Below are 27038 nucleotides of genomic sequence, written 5' to 3' on the forward strand. Positions count from 1 at the left end.
TTTTGCTTAAAACATACAGTTATCATCTGCAAAGCCCTTGGACCAATGTGTGCAAATAGTAGATATTCAATAAGAACTATTGCCATTTTTACATAAGGTCTTTAGCACAATGCCTGGCACATAGTAGGTGCTTAATATATGGGGTGCTAGTGTTGTTATCCACTAAAGCCCTTAACACAGTGCTTGGCACATAATAGGTGCTTAGGAAATGAGAACTATTAATATTCTACAAGGCCTTTAATACAGTACATAGCACATAGTAGGTGCTTATTATGTGGGAACTGTTAACTGTTTTTCAGTAAGCCCCCAGCACAGTACCTGGCACACAGTAGGTGCTGCATAAATGATAACTGCTATTTTTATCTTTAGAAAGCTATTACCATTTCCTGTCCATAGTAGGGGCTCAATAAATGAGACTTTCTGTCAATCTGTTATGGGTGTAGTGTGATGCCAGGTGCATAGTAGGGACTAAAAATAGGAAAATGATGATCTCGAAAGACCTTGGCACACAATAGGTGCTCCATATGGGTTGTAAAGCCCTGAGCCCAGTACCTAACTCAGTAGGTATCCAGTAAGCAGGCACTTCTTTATTATTCTAGAAAGCCCTTGGCATGCTAACTGGCACACAGTAGGTGCTCAAGACAAGGACATTATTTTCTCTTTAAGTGAGGCCAAGAGGATGATCCTAATTGAAGTAAGCTGTTGGGATGGCCTCTGGGGTCCCTGGTGGCACAAGTGTTCTATAAATTGATGCTTTTACCATACAAAAATTTACAACATTTTTATCATATTATAAAGCCCTTGGTGCCATACCTGGCACACAGTAGGTGTTGAGCAAATAAGTGCATTTACTGTTATTGTATAAAGCCCTTGACATGCCCGGCACGTAGTAGGTACCTGATAAATGTGGCTTTTGTTGCTATTCCTCTTGGCATGGTGCCTGGCACATAGTATTCAACAGATACTTTTACTATGATTTGTGAAGCTCTTGGTGCAGTGCTGGCACATAGTAGGTACCTAACAAATGGAGCTCTTACTGCTATTCCCCTTGGCATGGTGCTTGGCACATAGTAGGTGTTCAATACACAGATGTTTTTACTGTTATTCTGTGAAGCCCTTGGCAAGTGCCTGGCACATAGTAGGTACCTAATAAATGGAGCTTCTACTGCTATTCCCCTTGGCATGGTGCCTGGCACATAGTAGGTACCTAATGAATGGGCTTCAATTGCTATTCCCCTTGGCATGGTGCCTGGCACACAGTAGGTGTTCAATACACAGATGTTTTTACTGTTATTCTGTGAAGCCCTTGGCATGTGCCTGGCACATAATAGGTACCTAGTGAATGAGCTTCTATTTCCCTTGGCATGGTGCCTGGCACACAGTAGGTGCTCAATAAATAGATGCTTTACTGTTACCCTGTGAAGCCCTTGGCAAATGCCTAGAACACAGTAGGTACCTAATGGGCTTCAATTGCTCTTTCTATTGGCATGGTGCCTGGCACATAGTAGATACTTAGTAAGTAGGCTTCAATTGCTATTCCCCTTGGCATGGTACCGGGCACACAGTAGGTGCTCAATAAATAGATGCTTTACTGTTATCACGTGAGCCTTTGGCAAATGCCTAGCATGTAGTAGGTACCTAATAAATGGGCTTCAATTGCTCTTTCTCTTGGCATGGTGCCTGGCACATAGTGGTGCCCAAGAGATTGCGCTTTTATTGCTGTTTTCTCCTGTCACGATGCCTGGCGTGTAGTAGGTGCCCAGTATATAGGGCTTTATCGTGTGCTCCATGGGGACCATAGCAGCCCTGTGCCTAAGACCTACTGTGCGCCATGCAGGTGTGCCCCTGTATGGGGAGTGCAGCGTTCTTGGCCAGCCCTCCCGGCCACCATCCCACCCGCCCGTCCACCCGCCCATCTCACCTTTGGTTGACACCCGCTTCTTCTGGGTTCGACTTCTTTTTGGTTTGGTTCTGTTTTGTTTGTTATCATCTTCTTTTTTATTTTCTCTTTCCCATCTTTTGTTTCCCCGCCCCCCTCCCCACCCATCCCACCTCCCTTCCCCACCCCCCCACGTTCTCCCCCCTCCAATAGAACCGTCAGCCCCCCCTCAAGACGTTAAATGTGTCAGCATGCGCTCCACGGCCATTTTGGTAAGTTGGCGCCCGCCACCGCCGGAAACTCACAACGGGCCCCTGGTGGGCTACAGCGTCCGCTACCGATCGCTGGGCTCAGAGGACCCGGAACCCAAGGAGGTGAACGACATCCCCCCGACCACCACTCAGATCCTGCTGGAGGCCTTGGAGAAGTGGACCGAGTACCGCATCACGACTGTCGCTCACACAGAGGTGGGACCAGGGCCCGAGAGCTCGCCCGTGGTCATCCGCACCGACGAAGACGGTAAGCACCGGCCCCAGCCCTGGCCCCCCGCAGGCCCCAGCCCAGCCCCCGCCTTGGAGCCTTGCATCTGGAAAACGGGGCTGCTGGCCCACAGGTAGAAGCCACAGTCGTGAGAGGGCGCTGCGAAGCCAGCAGCCTCCCCAAGAAATCGTGGGCTCCTTGGTCTTGGAATTGGTGATTCTAGATGGAGCAGCTTTAGCTTCGTGGCATCCTCTCCCAGAGCCTTGTGTCTGAAAAGTTTAGCTGGCAGCACTATATTTTGCTCAAACGTGGAAAGGAGGTATAGAAAACGGCATGCAGTACCTGCAACAAAATTACGGTCCCTTGACCCCAGGAAACCTGAGTTTTAGACTCTTGGGATAATCTAGGACTCAGAGCTTCCTTTGTCCGAGCCGCCCTACCTGGACGGTAGGGAGACAGCAGTGTGCTCGTGCTGGTTGGCCAGCTCCCTGGGGGATGGAGACCAGTTGGTAGCATTGGCCAATTTCTGTGGTGTAGACGTTCCCACCATGGCCAATTTCAAGCTAGGAAGTCCAGAGCTGGCAAAGTGAGGCGGCAGTCCCGGTTCTGAGTCCTGTGGTATATATAGGCTGAGCTGAGTTCACGGTGGGGAAATGCAAACTGCCTTCCCGATCCTGGGAACCTGGTTTCCTTTCTAGCCATTTGGCGGGAAGGCTCAGCGGCAGCCCCCCCTTTATGTCCTAAGCATGGGGAAGAAATGAAGCAGCTCTTACTGCCAAACCCTGGGGTGGGTGGGATCCCCGGGAGCAGGCTGAAAAAGATCCCTAGTGCCAAGTGGACCAGGGATCCCTAGTGCCAAGTGCTTGCCGGAGTATGTAGGAGCTTGGAGCTGCACTGCCTGGTTCAAAGCCTGGTTCAAAGAGGGTTTCTTTGCCTCTTGCTAACCCTGTGATCTCCGAATCAACGCTCCAGGCCTCGGTTTCCCCAAGTGTGAAATGAGGATGCTAAGAGCCCCTCTCTCTGGCAGGGATGAGGCCACACGGTTGGAGGCAGTGTGGGTGTGGCCCGCTCCGGTCACAAGGCCCTGGGCAGGTGGTTGAGGCTGGGGGGGGGGGGCTTGCTTGTCCACCCATAAACGGGGCCCGCCCTCAGGACCCCCTCCCGGGACTGTGGGAGGTGTGCGCGGGAGGCCATGCCCTCCTCGACCGGCGCTTAACCGGCAGCCGCCGGGCACCCCGGCATCGCATCAGGCAGTGGCGCTGCCCGGGACAGGGCCCGGCGCCCCGGTAACGGCCCCGCCCGCCCCTCCCCTCCCCTCCCGCCCGCCAGTGCCCAGCGCGCCCCCGCGGAAGGTGGAGGCGGAGGCGCTCAACGCCACGGCCATCCGCGTGCTGTGGCGCTCGCCCGCGCCCGGCCGGCAGCACGGCCAGATCCGCGGCTACCAGGTCCACTACGTGCGCATGGAGGGCGCCGAGGCCCGCGGGCCGCCCCGCATCAAGGACATCATGCTGGCCGATGCCCAGGTGGGCGGGGCCGGGGCGGGGCGGGGCCCGGGAGGGGGCGGGGCCCCTGCAAGCTCCGCCTCCTCGCTGCTTCCCTCGCGCACCTTGGCCTCCCCGCTCACCTGCGTCCTCTCTCCCCTGCCGCCTCCTCCCGCGTTCAGTGGGAGACGGATGACACGGCCGAATATGTAAGTAGCACTCCGGCCACCGCCGTGCTCTTCCCGCGGACCGTGCCGTGCTGTGACTCCCGCACGCCCCTCCGTGAAAGGGTCTCCTCCTCTGGGCCGCCTGCCCCGCCGTGCGCCCATCCCCCCGCCACGCGCCCACCGCGCTTTCCCTCTCACGGCTCGCAGCCGCGGTTTTCTCACCACTGCGTGCGCCAGACCCCAATTGGGCACCGACTGGGCTTGCGGGACGGGGGACCTGGGCGCCAGGCAGAGGCCAGGACCTGGGGGGTCTTGCGTTAGCCCCCTGACCTCAGTAGCTCCTGGGCTCCGTGGTCTCAAGCCTCCTGGGTCCCCATCCCCCAGCTTTCTTCCTCCTCTCCTGCCTGGCCTGGAAACGTCTCTGCGCTCTGATGGGAGGGTTCGGTGGGCTCCAAGGGGGAAGGCTGGTACCACGGGTACCACCCCTCAAGGCCCTAAACCAGAGACCGGAATCACTGAGTGACTTTGGGCAAGTCACTGCCTCCCTCTGTGCTCTCCTTCTGCCCCTAAAGTAGGAGCCACAGGCTCTTCCGAGAGCCCCAAGTGTGACATTCAATTGGCTCTGGTCCCACCGCCTCCCATGGCCTCTGTCCTGGGCTCCGGCTCTGCCCTCTGCTTGGTTCTGGCAAGACCCTGGGGCGGGGGGCGGCGTGTGAGGCTCAGGGGCAGGAGACCCTCTTTCGTGTGTCTCTGTCCCCCCACTTCATCCTCCTGACCTGGGCCACCCCACAGCTCCCAGGCATGCGGGATAGTGCTTGTGTGTGTGCATGCTTGCTGACGAGGGCATGCGGTTGGTGCCGTGAGGGCATGCGCAGGCGTGTGTGTGTTGTCACGCGTTGACAGGCAGGAAGCTACTGACCATATGCTAGACCCTATGCAAAGTGCTGGGGATGTGGCAGGAGTGACCAGGACTTCCCTGAGTCCCTTTCCCCTAGGGGGGACATACTGTAGTAGGGGAGACGAACGTTAACCAGAATAAAAGACGAAGACGTGTGTAGTTACAACTGATGCCCACAGGGTTTAGCAGGGATGCAAATGTTTAAACATCAGCTCTCTGGGTGGCAGGAGGGAGCAGTCCTGCTTTGTAACACCTGCCCATTTCCATGGCGTAAATACTCCCACCCTGTCAGTTTCAAGCTTCCTGCCACATGCATGGAAGCATACCGTCATCCTACGGTATTTCCACTGTACAGATACAATAGACAAAGTGACCTTGAGAGCACAGATGTTAGTGAACGTAATAAAATAACTAGAGGCCAGGCACGGTGGCTCACGCCTGTAATTCCAGCACTTTGGGAATTCAAGGTGGGAGGATTGCTTGAGGTCAGGAGTTCATGAGCAGCCTGGACAACATAGCAAGATCCTATTTCTACAAAAAATAGAAAAACTTAGACAGGCATGGAGGCAACTGTAGTCCCAGCTGCTCAGGAGGCTGAGGCGGGAGGATCGCTTTAAGCCCAGGAGTTGGAGGCTGCAGTGAGCTGTGATGATGCCACTACAGTCTAGCTCAGGCAACAGAATAAGACCCTGTCTCAAAAAATAAAATAACTAGAAAGGGGTGGGTTTTGAGTATTTACTACCTTTTATTTTAATACAATTTATCTGATTGTAAGTTTATACAATTTAACTTTTAAGAATAGCTGTGTTTTATAACTAGCTCACAAAATTCCTAAAAATTTAACCATTCCCTCTCTCGAGTTGGTCTAGGGCATCTCCAGCACACCAGTGGGTACAGAGGCAGTGGGAATGGCCTGTGCAAAGGCCCTGGGGCAGGACTGCACCTGGCATGTCCGAGGCACAGCTAGGAGGCCCATTTGGCTGGAGCAGAGGGAGCAAGGGAGAGAGAGAGAGAGAGGAGATTAGGGCAAGGAGGGGACAGAGCAGGGCAGGGCATGCCAGGCCTTGGGGGCACAGAGAAGACTTGGGCTTTGACCCGGAGGAGGCGGGAGCCATGGAGGGCCGTGGGCAGAGGGTGCACACAGGTGCTTCAGGGAAGATAGCCTATGGGGCGGCAAGGGTGGGAGTCGGGACCAGGGCAGGGGACCGGCTGGTCCAGGCAGACAGTGGCAGGACAAGTCAGGCTGCATGTGCCCCTCTGAGCATGGACGTGCGACATACCGTGGTCTCTGCATGAGCCCGTGTGAACGCCTCCGGGCCCGAGGCGGGGGCGGGCAGGGCTGGCCCCAGCCCCGTGCTGGTGCTGATCGCCCCGTCCCCACAGGAGATGATCGTCACGGACCTGCAGCCTGAGACCGCGTATTCCGTCACGGTAGCCGCCTACACCATGAAAGGCGACGGCGCTCGCAGCAAACCCAAGGTGGTCGTGACCAAGGGAGCAGGTAGGAGACCCACCCGCCCTCCCTGTGGGGACCAGGGCGTGTTGCCAGAGTTCTTGAGCCCAGGAGGGGCCAGGGTGCCCCGGGCAGGGGACATGCCAGAGCAGAGGTGCAGGGGCTGCTCAGGGGGGCCTGCGGAGATGGTTAACAGGCAGCTTTGACACCGCCACCCCCAACTCTTTCCCCGGCTGGCTGTCTCTTCCTCCTCCTTTAGGTCTCTCTGCTCAGGCTGCACCTCCCCTGGGAAGCCTTCCCTGACTGCCCCTATCCCATGGTCTTGGCTAAGTGGCCCCCCTACCGTGGGCCCCCGTAGCATCCCATGCCCCCCCATCACGGCTCCAGTCACCCCGGACAGGTTGTTACTTCAGGGTGGTGCCTGTCTTCACCCACTGTGTCATGTGAAGACTGCTTTTCTGGAGGCCCTGCCTCAGTTTCCCTTCCTGGTCCCTCCTGTTGGTGACAAGGGGCTGGGTTTTTTCCCCCCAAGCCAAAGTTGAGCTGAACAAGGATGAAGGGGGCGCCATGAAGATGTGAGGGGAGGGTACCACCCAGGCACAGGCTTGGAGCGGGGAACAAGCACGGCATGTTGAAGGAACAGCAGAAAGGCCCCCGGCCCCCTCCCCCACCCGCCCCTTCCCCAGGAACCCTTGTTGCCACACAGCTGACTACGCAGCGCTGTCTCCTCCAGGAAGCCGCCTGTGATCTCTCCCTCCCTCTTTCCAGCCAGCGGGACACTCCCCTCCTCTCTGGGACGCTGTCTCAGAGCCTGTTAATAAGCAGAACCCGCTCCGTCCACTGCCCCTGCCTGGGTCCCCACAGCGGTCATAGGCCGTTAAAGGTAGTGGCTGGGTCCCCAGGGGCAAGGTCTGCCTTCATTTGCAGTGTGGCTCTCCCCGTTCCTTCTCTGCCCGACCTTGGGACCTCTCTGGGCACATCGGTTATGCCCCAGGCTGTGAGACGCACACAGCGGGGTTTTAGACACTTTGTCCCGTGGGTATGGATCAGCCGCCTGAGGCAGGAGGTGACCGAGCTGTTCACTGAAGGGGGAGGCAGACACATGCAGGCTGCTGCAGGGCCTTCAGATGTTCCCTCTATTGGCTTCCCTGAGTCCTCTGCCTCCTCACTGTCCTTGTCCGCACCCAGGACTGTCCTACCCCAGGACCTTTGCACTGGCTGTTCTCTCTGCCTGAAGCACTGTTCCCCCAGACCTCCTGGTAGCTTCCTTTCTCACCTCTTCCAAGTCTTTGCTTCCTAGCAAGGGCTTCCCAAAACCAACTTTGGAAAATTGCAACCCCAGGCTGGGTGCGGGGGCTCACACCTGTAATCCCAGCACTTTGGGAGGCCAAGGCAGGAGGATCGCTTGAGGTTGGGAGTTCAAGACCAGCGTGGGCAACATTGCGAGACCCCTTTTCTACAAAAAATAGAACAAATTAGCTGGGTGTGGAGGCACACACCAGTAGTTCCAGCACTTTGGGAGGCTGAGGTGAGAGGATCGCTTGAGGCTGGGAGTTTGAAACTGGCCTGGGCAACATAGCAAGACCCCATCTGTACAAAAAGTAGTCGGGCATGGTGGCGCATGCCTGTATAGTCCCAGCTGCTCGGGAGGCTGAGGCAGGAGGATCGCTTGGGCCCAGGAGTTGGAGGCTGCAGTGAGCTGTGACAACGCCACTGCACTCCAGCCCAGGCAATAGAGCGAGACCCCATCTCAAAAATAAATTAATAATTAAAATTGCAACGGCACCCTGTGCCCCTGGACCGGCAGGTGGCCCTGAGGCCCTGACAGCTGCCCCGTGTCCCCGCAGTGCTGGGCCGCCCCACTCTGTCGGTGCAGCAGACCCCCGAGGGCAGCCTGCTGGCACGCTGGGAGCCCCCGGCTGGCGCCGCTGAGGACCAGGTACTGGGCTATCGCCTGCAGTTTGGCCGCGAGGACTCAACGCCCCTGGCCACGCTGGAGTTCCCGCCCTCCGAGGACCACTACACGGCGTCGGGAGTGCACAAGGGGGCCACGTACGTGTTCCGGCTGGCGGCCCGCAGCCGCAGCGGCCTGGGCGAGGAGGCAGCGGAGGCCCTGAGCATCCCCGAGGACACCCCCCGCGGCCACCCGCAGATCCTGGAGGCGGCCGGCAACGCCTCTGCGGGCACCGTCCTGCTCCGGTGGCTGCCACCCGTGCCCGCCGAGCGCAACGGCGCCATCGTCAAGTACACGGTGGCCGTGCGGGAGGCCGGCGCCCTGGGCCCCGCCCGAGAGACCGAGCTGCCCGCGGCGGCCGAGCCGGGCGCGGAGAACGTGCTCACGCTGCGGGGCCTCAAGCCCGACACGGCCTATGACCTCCAAGTGCGAGCCCACACGCGCCGGGGCCCCGGCCCCTTCAGCCCCCCCGTCCGCTACCGGACGTTCCTGCGGGACCAAGGTAGGCGCGGCGACCCCCGCACCAGAGCCGGACGGGCCTCGCGCCCACCCCCACCCCAGCCCCCTCCCTGTCCCCCGCCCAGGTAAGTGGTCACTTTTCTGCTTCCTCATGGACGCTCAAGGCGAGTCCAGACCCCGAGGCTCCGGCGTTGGCAAAGGTGGGACGTGCCTCAGTGGCACCACCGCCCCCACCGCCGCCCCCCACCCTCGTCCCCCCTCCCTTCTCCTCCTCTTCTTCCTCCTCCACCTTCTCTCTGCAGCCGCGCCGTCTCCCGCAGCAGGGACTTGGGACAGGGCAGGCAGGGCCGGGCCAGGGCCAGGCAGGAAGGCCGCGGGCACGGGCACAGCGGACAACAGGGAGCGCCTGGGCCGCCCCACCCCACCCCACCCCACCCCACCCGGCCCCACGTCAGGCACTCACAGGGCCTCTCTTCTGCTCTCTCCTTGCGTGGCCGCACCCCTGCAGTCTCGCCCAAGAACTTCAAGGTGAAAATGATCATGAAGACGTCAGTTCTGCTGAGCTGGGAGTTCCCCGATAACTATAACTCACCCACGCCCTACAAGGTGCGACCACGCAGCCAGCAGGCTGGCAGGGTTGGGGGATGGGGGTTGGTCAGGGTGAGGGTTCAATATGGGGTTGATGTTGAGTCTGGGATCAGGGCTCAGTGGAAGATGGGGCTCGGCATGGGATCGAGGCTTAGTCAATACTCGGAATCAGAGTTGGGGCTCGGCCTGGGATTGGAGCTGAGTTTGGAGGGAGACTCAGTCTGGGATCAGGGCTCAGTCTGGGATCAGGGCTCAGTCTAGGATCAGGGCTCAGGCAGGATTGGCACTCTCAGTTGGGTTTCCTCCTAGGGTCAAGGCTCTGCTGGAATTTAGGTATAGTCTGGGGTTGGGGCCTCAGCTGGTGTCGGGAGTCAGCAGGATCAAGGCTCAGCCCGGAGTCGGAGCCTGGGCCAGGGCCGGGCTTTGAGCCCCTCGGGCCCCGCTGACCAGCTCCGGCCCGCAGATCCAGTACAATGGGCTCACACTGGACGTGGACGGCCGCACCACCAAGAAGCTGATCACGCACCTCAAGCCGCACACCTTCTACAACTTCGTGCTGACCAACCGCGGCAGCAGCCTGGGCGGCCTCCAGCAGACGGTCACCGCCTGGACGGCCTTCAACCTGCTCAGCGGCAAGCCCAGCGTCGCGCCCAAGCCCGACGCCGACGGCTTCATCATGGTGTATCTGCCAGACGGCCAGAGCCCCGTGCCTGTCCAGTACGCTCAGCCCCACCACCCCATCAGCCGGCCGCGCGCTGACTGGGGCAGCCCACGAGACCGCTCTGTGCCTCAGTCTCCCTGCCCCAGCTCGTGAGGTTGTCCTGAAGATTCAGGGTTTCTTATGGGCCATCCTCACTAAATGCCCTTAAGTCTGCTCTTCTAAACCTCCCCAGCACCCCCATGTTCTTGACCTTTTACTGGGCAGGGCTAGGGCACCTTAGAGGATTTGGTTCTGGGCTTCCTGACTGGTGGGGAGACAGAGCTGGGAGTCCCCAGTGGGGAAAGGGAGACTCTGCCTAAGGAGGCAGAGAAGAATCAAGGGCTACGAGACTATGTAGGCATTGAAGCTTGGGCTTTGAGGATGCATAGGAGTTCAAGAACTAGAACTACATGAGGTAAGCCTAGGCAGAAGGTATAGACAGCCCTCTCTAACTCTTTTCCGTCTTCCAACAGGAGCTACTTCATTGTGATGGTGCCACTTCGCAAGTCTCGTGGGGGCCAGTTCCTGACCCCACTGGGCAGCCCAGAAGACATGGATCTGGAGGAGGTGAGGGTCTGGGGCCCAACCTGCAGGGTCCATGTGTGTCACCGTGTTCCTGTGCTTAATTACTCCCAGCTGAGCTCTGAGCCACCCACAACTCTGTTCCCACAGCTCATCCAGGACATCTCACGGCTACAGAGGCGCAGCCTGCGCCACTCACGCCAGCTGGAGGTGCCCCGGCCCTACATTGCAGCCCGCTTCTCCGTGCTGCCATCCACGTTCCATCCCGGTGACCAGAAGCAGTATGGTGGCTTCGACAACCGGGGCCTGGAGCCTGGCCACCGATACGTCCTCTTTGTGCTTGCTGTGCTACAGAAGAGCGAGCCCGTAAGCGCTGAGTGGTGTCTGCCCACATCCAGACATACCTTCTGAATGAGGCAGACCCCAAAGAGACCTCAGTCCCTGAGACCCTGACCTCAGAGCCACATGCAGATCCTCCCAGCTCCCTGTGGTCAGAGCTGGGCAGAGGGGAGGACTTAGGATGGAGGCAATCCTGAAGAGGAGGCTTCCTAGGGGAAGGGGCCTTGGAGCTGGGGCTTTGAGGGATGTGTAGGAGTTCAGCAAAAGAAAAAGCATCCCAGGACTTATGTGTGCAAAGATGTGGAGGTACAAGAGGAACAGAAAGGATTTCAGAGCGTCTGGAGTAGAGGAGGGAATAGGGAAAGAGCAAAGATTGGCAAGGACCAGGCCATACAGGCCCCCAGGGTCAGGGTTCTAGGAAACCGTAGTAGGTTTTCGAGCAGGGGAGGAGCACAGATTTGTGTTTGAGGAAGATGAATTCTGATGGAAGCGCCCCTGTTCCTACAGACCTTCGCAGCCAGTCCCTTCTCAGACCCCTTCCAGCTGGATAATCCAGACCCCCAGCCCATCGTGGATGGCGAGGAGGGGCTCATCTGGGTGATCGGACCAGTGTTGGCTGTGGTCTTCATCATCTGCATCGTCATTGCCATCCTGCTCTACAAGAAGTGAGCCCCTTGCACTCCCCCACACCTCATGTAGTTCTAGTTCTCGAACTCCTATACATCCTGCAAAGCCCAGCTTCAGTGCCCACAGAGTTTTGTAGCCGTTAATTCCTCTCTGCCTCCTCAGGCAGAGTCCTCCTTTCCCCACTGGGGACTCCCAGCTCTGTCCCCCCACCAGTCAGGAAGCCCAGAACCAAATCCTCTAAGGTGCCCTAGACCTGCCCAGTAAAAGGTCAAGAACATGGGAGTTGCTGGAGAACTTTAGAAGAGCAGATATAAGGGCATTTATCAGGGAGGGCTTCCTAGAAGAGGAAAGAGGAGGGTCTGGGAAGGTTCAGGGAAATATCATCACTGAAGGCCTCTGTGGAACAGATGGGGAAACCAAGGCTCAGAGAGGTTAAGCCACTTGGTCAAAGTCACACAGCGTGGGGAATGGCAGGGCTGAGGTTGGAGTGGGAAGGACGAGCCCCATTAAGAAAGCCACTCAGAGTCACATACCGAGCCCTTTCTGGCCAGCGCACCCTCACCTCTCTTCTCTTCCCCCCTTCTCGCCTGTGTCTGCTTTCGGGAGCAGCAAACCTGACAGGTGAGACCCTGCCCTGCCCTTGGGAGGTTGAGGCAGGGATATGGGGAAGGGTAGTGCTGTGCCCGTGGGAGAAGGGACGCCCGACGCCCCCGCAGCTCGTACATGTACCTGCACATGGTCTTGGGAACCCCAGTCGTACATGTACGTGGTCCCTTTCCCACCGCACGTTCCTGAGGCCCAAGTGTGTTCACACATGTATACGCGTCTTTGAGCACGTGCTGGTCCTCACCGACTCTCCCGCTTCCTCCCCGAGAAGTAAACGCAAAGACTCGGAACCCCGCACCAAATGCCTCCTAAACAACGCTGACCTCGCCCCCCACCACCCTAAGGACCCTGTGGAAATGAGACGCATCAACTTCCAGACGCCAGGTATGTGCCCATTCCTGGCACAAGGGACACCACCAACGGGGGAGGTAGCTGGAGGGATGAGGAAGCTGCCACCTTGGGGAACCCTCATCTGCCCCCTCTGAACTATGCCTGGGACAGTTAAATTCCCGATTCCCAAATACCACCCACCCTCCATGGCTCTGGGCTTGGAACTCTCTCGTGGATTGGTTCTACTGACAACCCAGTGAGGCTTTGTAAATTTACGTGTAACTTTCTATGTTTAGGTTTTTGAAAAAAATTTAGGAAAAAAAATTTACATTTAACTGATGGTTGCTGTCCTTTCCAGGAACCTAAAGAATATCTCAAAACAAACAAACAAAAAAAGCGAGAAAACGCACCCAGAAAAACCCCACCCATGATTTCTTGTGGCAGAAAGAGCTGTGCTTCTGTCTGTATTTCTAGTCTGAGGGTCCCTTGGTGGTGGGAATTAAGGTTTGCCCTTGACCATTTTCCACATTGCCTGGCGAGGTGCAGAAATTACACCTGCCTCACGCCCAGCACCTCTCCCCTCCAGGGCTGCAAGGGCTCGTGCTGTCCCTGCCTTTTCATAGTTCCCTGTGGGTGAACAGGATTCAGCTATAGTCCCCTGCCATTCCTGGCGGGAGAGTTGATCAAGGTCTCATCCTTGCTTATGATGAGTCACAGACTTAATGGGCTCATGCCAGCTGCTTCTAACCAAATAAGAAGTTTTTCATTTTACTGACGGCTGCTGTTCTCCGTATGGGGTCACAGCATGGTAACATCTGTCCCTCCACCTGTACCTGGTCTCCACTTCCTGTCTCTGAACTGGTTCATATCAACTCTGTTTCCAACCAAATGGAGGTTTTTTTAAACATTTGTATTTAACTGATGCCCGCAGTCTTCCTTGAGGGCTCATGCACAGCATCACATTCCATTCCTGATGTTCTTTCTTTTTTCTGTCTCTGGTCTGGCTCATGTCACTTCTGTTTTCATCCAAATGAGGATTTTAACCATTTCTATTTAACTGGTGGCTGCCATCCTCCTGAAAGGATCATTCAGTGTGACATATATCACACCCCGCACCCCCAGTGTATTCTCTTCTCTTTCTTCTCTCTGGACTGGCTCTTGTCACTTCAGTTTTCATCCAGATGAGAATTTTAAACCTGTATTTAACTGATGGCTGCAGTCTCCCGAAGGGCTCACGCAGAGTCTCATAATTCACTGCTAATGCGCTCCCATCTCTTTTCTGTTTCTGGACTAAGCTTAACGTCAGTTCTGTTTCCATCCAAATAAGGGTTTTAAGTGTGCGTATTTAACTGATGGCTGCTGTCCTCCTTGAAGCTCATGGCATGGGCCCATACGTCCTTCCCCTGCCCCTCAGTTTCTCCTTCGCCACCTGCATCCTTCTCTCCCAGAATCCCCTCTGCTGGCCTCAACAGGGGACCCACGGCCAGGCTGTTGGGGGGGTGTCACGTGGCACAAGACCCTAAAGCTTTGGAGTCCGTGTTCTGCCCTCTGCATCTGCCGGCCAGCGAGGGGCGGGGGAGGCGGAGGCGGGTGGTGGGGGCCCCCCCTGCGTGTTTTCATTTATTTATTGTTTGCTGTTTACAGATTCAGGCCTCAGCAGCCCCCTCAGGGAGCCGGGGTTTCACTTGGAAAGTTAGTTCCTGTGTCTCTCTGTTCTCGGCTTCCTTTCGCCACGTTTGTTTTCACGTTTGGTTTCTCCATCCTGCCGCCTGTCTCTGTCCTGCGCTGGCTCCGCGAGGAGGGCTGGGTGGGGGGAGGGTGGGTTCGGTCCTCTGGGCACCCAGGTGGCGGGTTGTGACTGCGTGTGTGCGTGTCGAGCGTGCGTGGCGGGGACACACGCAGAGTCAGGAGATGCCCACAACATCAGCCATTTGCCAACCAGCCCGGAAACCTCCTGATGGTTTAACGCCCTGCACGCGGGTCCCGGGAGAGGACAGGGCACTGGCAGGCCTGGGTGTCAGCCCCGCTGCGTCCAGCAGCCTCGCTGGGCAGCCCTAAACCGTAGGGAGCCCTCAGAAGTCTGGCTGACGGGCGTCCCGCCTGCACGCGGCACACTCTGTGCCTCCCTGCCCAGGCCCTCGACTCTGCCTGACAGAGGACTCTCTGGTCGCTCTGCTCCCAGAGGGACAGAAAGAGGCGTAGCTGCCCGCCCGGGGGATGGTATTTCTGAAGCCCAGCCAGCCACATCGCGTCTTCATTTCTGTGCTGCTCACCTGCCTCTTGCCTCAAAGCACTAGGAGTCTGACATCCTCCAGGGTGACCTTCCCCCGCGCCCCCAGCTGGGTTGGGGGCACCAGGACGGGCCAACATTGCGATCCGAGCCCCCGCCTGCGTGGGTGTCGGGCTCTGCCCGTGGCAGCCTCGAACCTGCCACCTTCAGACGCCTGGCCCTGACGTGAGCCACCCCGAGTCTTCCCCTCCCGCTGAGCCACGCCCCGGCCACCCCTTCTAACTGCAGCGCGTCTGTCCGTCACAGACTCACACTCGTAGGGCACCCCCGCCCCCCGCCCCGGCCGGCCCCGTGACGGCCCACACGGCGGGCTCTGTCTCCCGCAGGCATGCTCAGCCACCCGCCCATCCCCATCGCCGACATGGCGGAGCACACGGAGCGCCTGAAGGCCAACGACAGCCTCAGACTCTCCCAGGAGTACGAGGTGAGCGGCCCCCGCCCCCCGCTGCCCTCGCCCCGTGCTCCCAGGCGCCTACCGCGTCCCCCACCTGCCTCTCCTTCCCCCGTAGTCCATCGACCCCGGACAGCAGTTCACCTGGGAACACTCCAACCTGGAAGTGAACAAGCCCAAGAACCGCTACGCCAACGTCATCGCCTACGACCACTCCCGTGTCATCCTCCAGCCCATCGAAGGTACTGCCCTGGGATTAACGGGCCCTTCCTCACGCCATGTGACACGCCCAGACCTCCTCTTGGCCACCGAGGCCTGATTCTGGTCGTAGAATCAGGTGGAGGCTACTGGGCATCTTTTGATATGTATTTAACTGATGGCTGCTATCACTTGGCACCATCTGTTCCTCTACGCCAGCGGGGCTCCATCAGAACAGTTCTCCCACCCAGGGGACGTCTGGCGATGTCTTGGGACGTTTTTGGTTGTCACAACTTGGGGGAGCTCCTGGCCTGGGCTGGGTGGGGACAGGGACACTGCTCAGCACCTGCAGGGCCCAGGACGGCCCCACCCCAGAGGATGACCTGGGCTCAAATGATAAGAGTGCTGAGGGGGAGAAACCAGGAAGTACATGCCCCACAGTCGCCTTGGGGACACTTGGGGCTCTCCGAGGGAGCTTCCAGGAAGGGGCAGGCCCAGCAGAGCCGGCCCAGTGGGACGGAGCCCCCAGCAGACCCTGGCTCTCGCCCGGCCGTAGGCATCGTGGGCAGTGATTACATCAACGCCAACTACGTGGACGGCTACCGGCGGCAGAACGCGTACATTGCCACGCAGGGGCCGCTGCCCGAGACCTTCGGTGACTTCTGGCGTATGGTGTGGGAGCAGCGGTCGGCCACCATCGTCATGATGACGCGGCTGGAGGAGAAGTCACGGGTGAGGCCCGGACCCCACGGCCCTCGGGAGCCCCCCCCGGGGTTGGCCACGCTCACGCCCATTCTGTCGCCCGGCGCAGATCAAGTGCGATCAGTACTGGCCCGGCAGAGGCACGGAGACCTATGGCTTCATCCAGGTCACCCTGCTGGACACCATCGAGCTGGCCACGTTCTGCGTCAGGACGTTCTCCCTGCACAAGGTGGGGCCGGGCGGGGGTGGCAGTGGGGAATCGTGTTGGGAAGGACGCAGAGGGCCCCGGCTTTTGCCCAGGGAGCTGCCCAGGGGACAGAGAAAAACCAGTGTGTCCACCCGGGCTGACCCCATTCTCACGGAGCCTGCTTCATGGATGGGGAAACTGAGGCTCAGAGGGGACACTGCTCATCCAGAGGACAGAGCCCAATTTGGCAGTGAGCCTGTTGTCCTCTTCCCTTCAATCATACTTCATGTCGTCATTGCCTGCTTGTCCTCTGGCCTCTCCCGGCTTGGGCCTGTGATGGGGCCTCAGCTGGATCCCAGCCCTGCCCTCAAGGAGTCTCCAGACAGAGCTGGACAGACACTGGCAGCCCCGGGAAGTCAGGGCTGGAGTGGAGAGTATCCCTAGATAGGTATTTAACTGATGGCTGCTGTCCATAATGCAGTTCCGTCTGTTCTTCTATGTCAGTGGTTCTGAATTGGGACAATTCTGCCATCCAGGGGACATTGAGCAATGTCTGGGCACATTTGTTATTGCCACAATGAGGAGGGCAGGTGTTGTCGGTCCCATGGTGTGCCCCCAACACCCCACCTGGTCGTCCAACATCAACCACACACTTGCCCCAAGTGCCAGCAGGTGTGTAGCTAGACAGGAGGGAGTAAGAATTCTTGGTTCATTCACGCACATTAGCACGTGCTGTGTGTCACTCCCTGACCTGAACACAGCAAGGACCAAGACAGACAAAACATCCTGCCCTGTGGGGCTTACGGTCTAGTGCACAAGACACGGACAACAAATGTGGAATGACAGGAAATTTTACTTGTAGAAGGAGAAAAATAAAGCAGAGAAGAGAGTGTATGTCAGGGGACCTAGAAGAGGGTAGCGTGGGGAGATCTTGGGTAACAGCATTTCAGGCAGAGATGCAGGCAGAGGGAATGGGCTGTACAAAGGCCCTGGGGCAGGACTATATCTGGTGTGTTGGAGGCACAGCGAGGAGGCCTGTGTGGCTGGAGCAGAGGGAGGAGGGGAGGGCGAGGAGGGGACAGGGCAGGTTGTGCAGGGCCTGGTGGGTCCCAGGGAGGACTTGGGCTTTGACCCCAAGGGAGGTGGGAGCCATGGAGGGCTGTGGGCAGAGAAGGGATGGGTCCTGACTTACAGCCACCTCTGGTGGCAGCCAGTTGGGGGGAGGACAGACTGTGAGGGGTGAGGGTGGGAGCCGGGGACCAGGACAGCCTCCATGGAGGGGAAGAAGCAGGTGGATTTGGAACATATGTTGGAGGCAGAGCCGCCAGTACTGTCTGGGGTGCGGAGTGTGGGGTGGATGGAGTTGAGGGTGACTCCCAAGGTCCAGCCAGAGTGCCTGGAAGGGCAGAGCTGCCCTCAGCTGAGCAGGTTTCGGAAGAAGCTGGCACAGAGTTGGCCACATTGGGTGGGAGGCACCCTCGAGACCCCCCACATGGAAACACCCGGTGGGGGGCGGCAAGACACTGAGCAGGCCTTGCAGGACCTGGTGGCTTGACAGTGTGAATTTGGGCGGCGTCAACGTGTGGGTGGCGGGCCGTGGTGACAGGCACCACCCCTGTGGTCCCCAGAACGGCTCCAGCGAGAAGCGCGAGGTCCGCCAGTTCCAGTTCACCGCGTGGCCGGACCACGGCGTGCCCGAGTACCCGACGCCCTTCCTGGCCTTCCTGCGGAGGGTCAAGACCTGCAACCCACCCGACGCCGGCCCCGTCGTGGTCCACTGCAGGTAGGTCCCCCCGCTCCGGCCCCCTTCCCCGGCTGCTGCACCCTCTGAATGCCACGTGGCCGTCCCCGCAGCGCTGGCGTGGGCCGCACGGGCTGCTTCATCGTCATCGACGCCATGCTGGAGCGCATCAAGCCAGAGAAGACGGTGGACGTGTACGGCCACGTGACGCTCATGCGGTCCCAGCGCAACTACATGGTGCAGACTGAGGACCAGTACAGCTTCATCCACGAGGCCCTGCTGGAGGCCGTGGGCTGCGGCAACACGGAGGTGCCCGCCCGCAGCCTGTACGCCTACATCCAGAAGCTGGCGCAGGTCGAGCCCGGCGAGCACGTCACCGGCATGGAGCTCGAGTTCAAGGTTCCGCCGGGGCGGGGGCTGTTGGAGGAGGGGGGAGGCCCTAGGAGCTGCCATCAGGCTCGCCCCAAGCACTGGGGACAAGCACTCCAGCCAAAAGCCCAGTGCTCCCCGTCCCAGTGGTGGCCCCCTTGTCCCCGCAGCGGCTGGCCAACTCCAAGGCCCACACATCACGCTTCATCAGTGCCAATCTGCCTTGTAACAAGTTCAAGAACCGCCTGGTGAACATCATGCCCTACGAGAGCACACGGGTCTGTCTGCAGCCCATCCGGGGCGTGGAAGGCTCCGACTACATCAACGCCAGCTTCATTGATGGCTACAGGTACCTTGCCGTGGCCGCCTCAGGGGCTCCAGAAGGATCCCACCCCTGTTTCCAAGAGACAGCCAGTCTTGGGGGAGACAGAGCTGGAGAGACACCACCAGTCCTGGGCAGTCAGAGCTGGGTGGAGGGAAGTCTTCAGATGTGTATTTAACTGATGGCTGCTGTCCATAATGTGGTTCCATATGTCCTTCAATATCAGTGGTTCTCAACTGGGGCAGTTCTACTACCCAGGGGATATTTGGTGTCCGGGGACATTTTTGACTATCATAACAGCAGTTGGAGGGAGAGGCTGGAAGTGAGGAGAGGTTAGGGACCGTCCTGCAGCTTCATCAAGGAGTTTGACAGCTTCCCCGTGTGTAGAGTGGGATCATTGGCAGGGAAACGGCGTGTGTGCCAGGGGTAGCTACGGTGGAGTCCAGGGTGGGGCTGGGGCTCCCGCCAGCCCTGCGCTCACACGCCCCACCTCGCAGGCAGCAAAAGGCCTACATTGCGACACAGGGGCCACTGGCGGAGACCACGGAGGACTTCTGGCGCATGTTGTGGGAGAACAACTCGACAATCGTGGTGATGCTTACCAAGTTGCGGGAAATGGGCCGGGTGAGCCAGGGCCCGTGGTGTTTGTGGGGGACCAGGTGGGAGCCAGGCTGGGACGCAGACAGAGCTGACCGTGACCACTGTGTCCTCGACAGGAGAAGTGTCACCAATACTGGCCAGCTGAGCGCTCTGCCCGATACCAGTACTTTGTGGTGGACCCGATGGCAGAATACAACATGCCTCAGTACATTCTGCGAGAGTTCAAGGTCACGGACGCGCGGGTGAGTACGGGGACGTACTGCTGGAATCGGGACAGGGCTCCCTGGTTGGAGGTAGACGTGAATGCGCCACCTTCGGGCATTGCAGGTTGGGAAGAAGAGTGCGTCAGCCAGTTGGCCGCTCGCTCTTAGGAGAGTGTCATGGCCCCGGGCTGACCATAGTCAGATCTATAGTCCAGTGGCGCTGTCGGCGCTGCGGGCCGAGCGTTGGCAGTGCTGGGTTGCAGGAGCTGACGAGGAGTCAGTGATGGGGGATGGGAGGGGATGGGGTTGGGTCAGGCCACAGGGATGACAGGGGATCGTGGTGGCAGAGAACAGGTCTGGGAAGGATGGAGGATGGTGGTGTTGGATGTCACGTCGGGCATGGTGGCTGAGATTGGAGATGTGGGGAATGGCAATGGCGTCATTGGATGGTGACAGTGAGGAGAATGGCGTTGCCACCTCGGTAGACAGAAATGCCAGTAGATGGTGAGGGACAATGAGTGGTCAGGGTGCGCCGTGGCTGCCACTGACCGCAAGACCTGGCTCTCCCCGTCCCAGGACGGCCAGTCCCGGACCGTCCGGCAGTTCCAGTTCACAGACTGGCCAGAGCAGGGCGTGCCAAAGTCGGGGGAGGGCTTCATCGACTTCATCGGCCAGGTGCACAAGACCAAGGAGCAGTTCGGCCAGGACGGCCCCATCTCTGTCCACTGCAGGTGAGCCCCTCCCGGGCCCCCGCCTGGCGTCCAGCTGGGGAAACTGAGGCATGGTGGAGCCAGCCCTAGGGCTGGGGCAGTTGGATTTGGGGGAATGTGGGGGCTCTGGGGCACCCGGCCCTGACCTGCTGTCTCCCGTCACCCCGACAGCGCTGGCGTGGGCAGGACAGGCGTCTTCGTCACGCTCAGCATCGTGCTGGAGCGGATGCGGTACGAGGGCGCGGTGGACATCTTCCAGACCGTGAAGATGCTGCGCACCCAGCGGCCGGCCATGGTGCAGACGGAGGTATGGACGGGAGGCGGCCTCAGTTTCCTCCTCTGCGAGATGGGCACAGCCACTTTGGACCCTCAGGGTCGTTGTGGGGAAAGTCCACAGACGCCTCCCGCTTTGGGCCGAAAGGGGACGAGTCAGCCCCTTTTAACACCTCGACGGACTGAAGTCCAAAGCTAAGAGGTGTCCCTTAGAGTGAACAGAGATGGGTCCATTGCGGTGCCAGAGTCACAGCCACTTTGTGACCCAGCCTGGACCCTGCCTCCTGACCATAGAATCTGAAGTCCACCTAATGTACAGATGGGGAAACTGAGGCCCAGAGAGAGCAATTCCCAATGGAGGGATTGCTCCAAGACATGAATAGGGCCTCCAGGCAGGCAGGGAAGTGTGGCACCACTCGGTGCATTTGGGGACCGTCCCCCCGAGAGAGGGATCTAGGGGCTGAAGTGGTCTTCTGCCCCAAGAGAGGCTTGTTCCTGAGGGCAGTAGGGAGCCCTTGGGAGGTGTTAGAGCTAGGGGGGTACTGACGGGGCACGTCCTTCCCCTCTGCTCCCGCAGGACGAATACCAATTCTGCTACCAGGCGGCGCTGGAGTATCTTGGAAGTTTTGACCACTATGCAACCTAAAGCCATGGCTCCCCCCCGCCTGCCCCCGGCCCGACACCACTGGCCTTGGATGCCTCTGCCCCTCCCGGGCAGACCCCTGGAGGCCTGGAACCCCAGCGGGCAGGGCAGGAAGAGGAGGAGGTGCCGGCTGCGTTTCTGAGCAGTCTCTGGGGACGATGCAGCCCTTCGAGCCTCCCGCACGCCCCGGCCGACCCAGCAACCTCCCTGGCACCGGCCGCCTGCCTTCAAATACTTGGCACATTCCTCATTTCCTTCCGATTCCAAAACAAGAGATTCCGGGGTGGGGGGTGGGGGGATGGTAAGCAAATAGGGGTGCGCCCCAGAAGCAGAGGAGGGCGGGGCGCAGACCGTGGACTGACCCCTGGTCCTCCCCGGGGACCTGGGAGGCTCCTCCCTGCCCTGCAGCCTGGAGGTCTGGGCTGGGGGGACAGATTCCAGCTTTCTTTTAAAACTCTCCGTGTAACCGTATCCCATGACATTTTTTTTTTTAAATAGTGTATTTTTTTCCATTTTTTTTTTTTAAACAAGAAACAAACAAAAGACTTGCCAGTCACTGAATTTACAAAGAACAACTTTGCTTATTCATGTTCTGTTCAAAGACAGTCTTTTTTCATGGTAGGAAACGTCCTTGTTTGTGACAACTCCGTTCGCGAGTGCGTGTGCCGGGCCCACGGCTGTCCCTGGCTTTTTATTTTGTCCTAACGTCAGAAGTTGTGCCTCGCTCACACATAAGAATGGGACGTCCTTTTGTTCCTGGTTTCTTTTTGCCTTTTTTTTTTTTTTCCTCCTTTTCATTTTTTCTAAATTAAATTTTCAGACATATCAAGGATAGTTCTGAGGGTGGGGCCGTGGACCCCCCCGCCACGGCAGCCCGAGCTCCCCGTCTCTGGCCCCCGACGAGAGGGCCGACGTAAGGGAAAGTGGCCGTGTGCTGCCCCGCATCAGGGACCCTTTTTCCCTGGGACTATGGGGCAATTTGGGGGACCCCCCCCCCCCGAGCAAGTGAGTTTTTTTCTTTGTACAAGAGCAGATCTGCAGTTCCTTTCAACACTTTATTCAAGAGGAAGCAGCTGGGTGGTTTTCCCACCTCTGTGTATGTAGATATATCGACTTTGTATTAAAGGAAGATCGTCCGACCCCATCGTGGAGTCTTTGTTGTGGCCCTACTTGTCCCCTGTCTCATCCCTGGGGCAGGGTGGGGAGGGGTCCTGGGGAGCTGAGGTTTGCCGAGTTGGCCCAGAGAGGTAGTGTTGCTTGTCCAACATCACACAGCGATTGGCCAGGCTAAGATTTGAACCCTGAACCCAAGCCCTCACCCTGTAGGGGCTGCCTCGTGTTCTCATTATAATAGTGACCGTGGCCAGGTGCTCTGAGAGAGGAAACTGAGGCACAGGAGGGGGCAGGCACCAACCCACAGTCACACAATGAGTTTGACGTGCAGCTGGGATTCATAACCTGGCCAGTCACACCCACAGCCCTGAAAACCACCCTGTGCCACCTTCTCCAGCGGGCCGGGGAGGAGCTGACTCCATGCAGGGAAGCAGCGAGTCAGGAGCACTATTTTCTCCCCACCCTCAATGGGTGGACCCATATTTTGAGCCTGAGTCACACCCTGGGGGACAGAGGGTGAACCATTTTATGTCTATACCCTTGCCCGAGTCCCCCAGTCCTGTGGCATAGGAGCCAGAGATGAGATAAAATATCCCCCGAAGACCTCAGAGAAGGGGTGGTCTTGGTTAGGGCAGGGGCCCAGGCAAGGAAAGAATGGAGTTAACCTGCTTTAGAAACCAACATGCCAAGGAGTCAAAAATATATGTATATAGAAGATATGACACCCTATTAATAAGCTTAGTCAAATAGGTTTATCAAACCCTATATACTCTCCTCCTCCAAGTTCTCAAATACATGGAACATTTATAAAAATCAGCAGTGAGACCTTCACAAATTCTAACAAGTATTAAGATATCCTGGTCTTGGCTCAGAGGGGTAGATTAGCCTCTCCTGGGAAGGCCTACGATGGGAAATTTTAAAATGCATTTCTAAATAAGGCATGAGTTAAAGAAGAAATCAACATGAATGTTACAAAGTTTTTAAAATTCAGCAGTTCGCATAGTAGATTATGTAATGAAACCTGTGGGATGCAGCCAAAGTAGCACTCGGAGAAAAATTCATAGCCTTGAATACATTTATAAGAAAACAAGAAAAATTTTCAATAACTTTTAAAAATAAATGAACCACACTTTCAATTCAAATATCTAGAAAAAAGAATAGAATAAACCCAAATAGAAAGAAAATAAAGATACAAGTGGAAATAACTCTAATTGGGCATCTTTGGCATGATTATTTTGCGATAAAATATCAGAAACTTTCATTGAAAACACCAAAAGTAGACAAATGTTAGGCAAGTGCAATTGAGAAAAAGAGAAAGTACAAACATCATCAGAAAAGTGGGATAAGACACATTATGGGTGGAGGATTTTTTTCTTTTTAATAAGATGAGTAATTTAGTAAGGGGGAGTCAGGAAGGAAACTGAAGAGGGAGGGACAGTGGAAGCGGTAGCAAAGCTGGCATGGGAACAATCCTTCATTTTCCCTCTGGGGGGTAGTGGGAAAGGCAGACACTAAAGAGAAAAAAGATGGGGGATAATCATGTAAGACTACATTTAGTAGCCTCTGAGTTCTGAATTCAAGAAGTAGGGGAGAAGTAAGCTCTTCCTAGGAGTGACGAAGTGTGGGACAGAAAAGACAACTCTAACCCAAGCCTAGTCCTACTTGAATCATCCAAGACTTTACCAACAGGGTATGCTGTTCAGAGAACTTCTGTTTAATCCTCAAAGCCCAATACTAAAAGCCCCTTTAAGAAGATATCCCTTATTTTCCCCTTCTCTGGGCTGCCTAAGCCTGCTGTCCGTCACTGTAGCCAATCCCCAAGTCCATTGAGGCTGAAGTTTCTGAATAGTAGCTATCTTGTCTTCCTTACTGGGAACAGGTCAGAGAGAACCCTTCTGGGAAAGTCAGTGAGTGTGTGTGAGCATGTGTGTGACCTTCAGCCCTTGGGATGCTCATGGCTATATGGTGGGGGTAGGTGATAGCACACAACTTCCTGGAAGAAGGGGCCCCTAAGAAAATGCCTTAACCCACAGACAGCTTTTCCAGCTGCCTTGGTCCTACCACAGGTGCCATAATATTGATCCCCATTTATCGAGTGCTTACTGTATGTTTAGCTCATGCAGTCTTCTTTAATCCTTGTAACAATGCACCATTAGACAGATGAGGAAACTGAGGCTCAAAGAGGTCAGTCTCAGTCCCCAAGATCACAAAGACGGCAAATGGTGGAACCTGCACTTAGGCCCAGATCTGCCCCTCTCCTTCGGCCTTAAAGAGGGAGGGTCAAGACGTCTGTAAGCTATGCCTTCCTATGGTCAACCTTGGCCTCACATGGCAGCCCCAGACTGGGAAACATAGAACCTGGACCAAACCCCCACCCCAGTGATGTGTCAGAAGCCCAAACCTCCTAGTTCTCTGAAAAACACAAATGCCCTCAATAAATACATATCCTAACCCTAACAATAAGGCCTGAAACGTTTAAAGCAAAAACATCCACAAGGAGTAACAGAGTCATAGTTGTGCTGGGGGACTGAAGTCAACTCGTTCAGAAATCGAAAGACCAAGAACACAAAAATCATAGGATCTTGAGGAGATAATGCAACAGCAAACTGGATGAAATACCTATGTATGGGACTTTGTACCCGACAAAAAACAGACATTCTGTCCAAACACGTGCAGCCATCACAAAAACAGACCATGCAGTAGACTGCAAAGGGAAGCCCACACAGAGTCACTCAGCCACTGTGCAATAAAATGACAAATCAAGGATAACCTATAGCTTCTCAAATCCACATAATTGGAAATGTTAAATAATGAGTTAAAGGTAAGAAAAAACAAATTTCAAAATATTTAGAAATGCATGAGACCACTACAAATTAAAACCTGTGAGATACAACTAAAAGTGTGCTCAGAGGTAAATTTTAAAGTCTTAAGTGCACTTATGGCAGCAGAGGTCAGGTAGGGGGCAATGAAGTTAAATAAGCAGCCAAAGTAGTACTCAGAGAGAAATTCATAGCCTTATATGGATTTATGAGGGAAAATAACTGAAAATAAACTACTTGAGTTTTCAACTCAAGCATGTACAAAAAAAAACAAATAAACTCGAGGAAATTTAAGAGAAAACATCATTAAGGAAATCAGAAATTCATGAGATGGGAAACTGCAGCAGCAGCAACAAAAAAATAATAATCTAAAAACCTGCATCTTTGGAAACACCCATAAAAGAGGCAGAACTCTGGCAGGATGACAAGAGGCATAAATGACAAGAGGCACAAAGAAAAAACAGTAGGGATGCTGGGTTACCAATCACTCTACGGAGGAGATATATATATATTTTTATTTTTAAGACAGAGTCTTGCTGTGGTGCCCAGGCGAGTGTGCCATGGCATCAGCCTAGCTCACAGCAACCTCAACCTCCTGGGCTCAAATGATCCTCCTGCCTCAGCCTCCCGAGTAGCTGGGATCACAGGTGTGTGCCACCATGCCTGGCTAATTTTTCTATTTTTAGTAGAGATGGGGTCTCACCCTTACTCAGGCTGGTCTCGAACACCTGACCTCAAGGGATCCTCCTACCTCAACCTCCCAGAGTGCTGGGATTACAGGCATGAGCCACTGTGCCCAGCCAGGAGGAGATATTTTAAAAGATGAGAGTATACTATGAGTATTTAATTTTATACCACAAAATGTGTAAGGTGATCATTTTTTTAAAAACCTAAGAAAATATCAAAATCAACCCACATTATAAAAAAAGTGAATAATGTTAGAAAATACTGAGAGGATAGTAAAGATCTACCCAGGATACAAGGCACCTTCCCAGATGGATTTTCAAGTGAGTTTTGCCAAATCTTCCAAGGCGGGAGGATCACTTGAGGTCAGGAGTTCAAGACCAGCCTGAGCAAGAGCAGGACCCCATCTCTACTAAAAATAGAAAGAAATTAGCTGGACAACTGAAAATAGAAAAAAAAATAGCCAGGCATGGTGGCACATGCCTATAGTTCCAGCTACTCGGGAGGCTGAGGCAGGAGGATCGCTTGAGCCCAGGAGTCGGAGGTTGCTGTGAGCTAAGCTGATGCCACAGCACTCTAGCCTGGGTGAGAGTGAGACTCTGTCTCAAAAAAATAAGAATAATAAAAAATAACTTAGCATGCCAGCTGCAAAAGAATGCAGGGGACTCTCTAGTCCACGGGCCAAGCTGCATCAGATACGATAGAGTCCAGAAATTGACCTAGAACAACCCGCATGCACAGTTAAGACTCAGGTCACGCAACTCCCAACTGCCCGATCAAAGCAGTTCCATGGTGACGTCTGAGCCACAGGCCGGTCCCAACCCGAGCACTATAAAACAAGACGCAGACCATAACCATCCTGTCTTCTGCACCCTTCCCCTTGCTCTCCCTTTGCTGTGACAATAGGTCTGGCTGTCATCTGTGGCATACGTATCACACTTGCTAAACCTGTATCTTGCTCTTGCTCTGTAATCCTAACTTTTCGTTCTTGCCTTACTTGGGTGTATCTGGTCATTCTTTGGCCATGAGCGCGCTAAGAACTGACATTTCAGACTAAAACCTGACAATGTCTCTGTTTTTATGACAGAAAATGCATTTATATGGTAATTGCATAATTATAAATGAATTTAAAAAATAAAAGAAAGGCTTCTATCCATGTTCTGCTATTGGGGACTCAGTTCCCCATGGGCAGAGAGAAGTAGCCTTCAAGAACGAGGCAGAGGCCGGGCGCAGTGGCTCACGCCTGTAATCCCAGCACTCTGGGAGGCCGAGGCGGGAGGATCGCTTGAGGTCAGGAGTTCGAGACCAGC

The 27038-nt window shown here is 56.1% G+C and overlaps 1 protein-coding gene across 2 annotated transcripts in view; it reads left to right on the top strand.

The window, feature by feature from the left end:
• The window catches only part of PTPRS (protein tyrosine phosphatase receptor type S), a 62079-nt gene extending 40503 nt beyond the window's left edge, over positions 1-21576 (top strand). The window contains exons 11-34 of one of the 2 annotated variants that reach the window (XM_045549153.1): positions 2093-2398; positions 3689-3882; positions 6289-6406; positions 8206-8814; positions 9280-9377; positions 9823-10076; positions 10533-10626; positions 10732-10947; positions 11428-11585; positions 12157-12168; positions 12425-12537; positions 14128-14175; positions 15100-15197; positions 15283-15406; positions 15919-16094; positions 16174-16293; positions 17880-18034; positions 18106-18391; positions 18532-18710; positions 19181-19307; positions 19400-19525; positions 20063-20217; positions 20368-20503; positions 21047-21576. In XM_045549153.1, coding sequence (XP_045405109.1) covers positions 2093-2398; positions 3689-3882; positions 6289-6406; positions 8206-8814; positions 9280-9377; positions 9823-10076; positions 10533-10626; positions 10732-10947; positions 11428-11585; positions 12157-12168; positions 12425-12537; positions 14128-14175; positions 15100-15197; positions 15283-15406; positions 15919-16094; positions 16174-16293; positions 17880-18034; positions 18106-18391; positions 18532-18710; positions 19181-19307; positions 19400-19525; positions 20063-20217; positions 20368-20503; positions 21047-21115 — 3971 coding nt within the window. In that variant the 3' untranslated portion in view covers positions 21116-21576. The remainder of the gene's footprint in view (positions 1-2092; positions 2399-3688; positions 3883-6288; positions 6407-8205; positions 8815-9279; positions 9378-9822; positions 10077-10532; positions 10627-10731; positions 10948-11427; positions 11586-12156; positions 12169-12424; positions 12538-14127; positions 14176-15099; positions 15198-15282; positions 15407-15918; positions 16095-16173; positions 16294-17879; positions 18035-18105; positions 18392-18531; positions 18711-19180; positions 19308-19399; positions 19526-20062; positions 20218-20367; positions 20504-21046) is intronic. The other variant, XM_045549163.1, reaches the window with a different exon arrangement.
• Positions 21577-27038: the final 5462 nt, after the last annotated feature.

Source organism: Lemur catta, chromosome 1 (genome assembly GCF_020740605.2).
Source record: "Lemur catta isolate mLemCat1 chromosome 1, mLemCat1.pri, whole genome shotgun sequence".
Classification (NCBI taxonomy): domain Eukaryota; kingdom Metazoa; phylum Chordata; class Mammalia; order Primates; family Lemuridae; genus Lemur; species Lemur catta.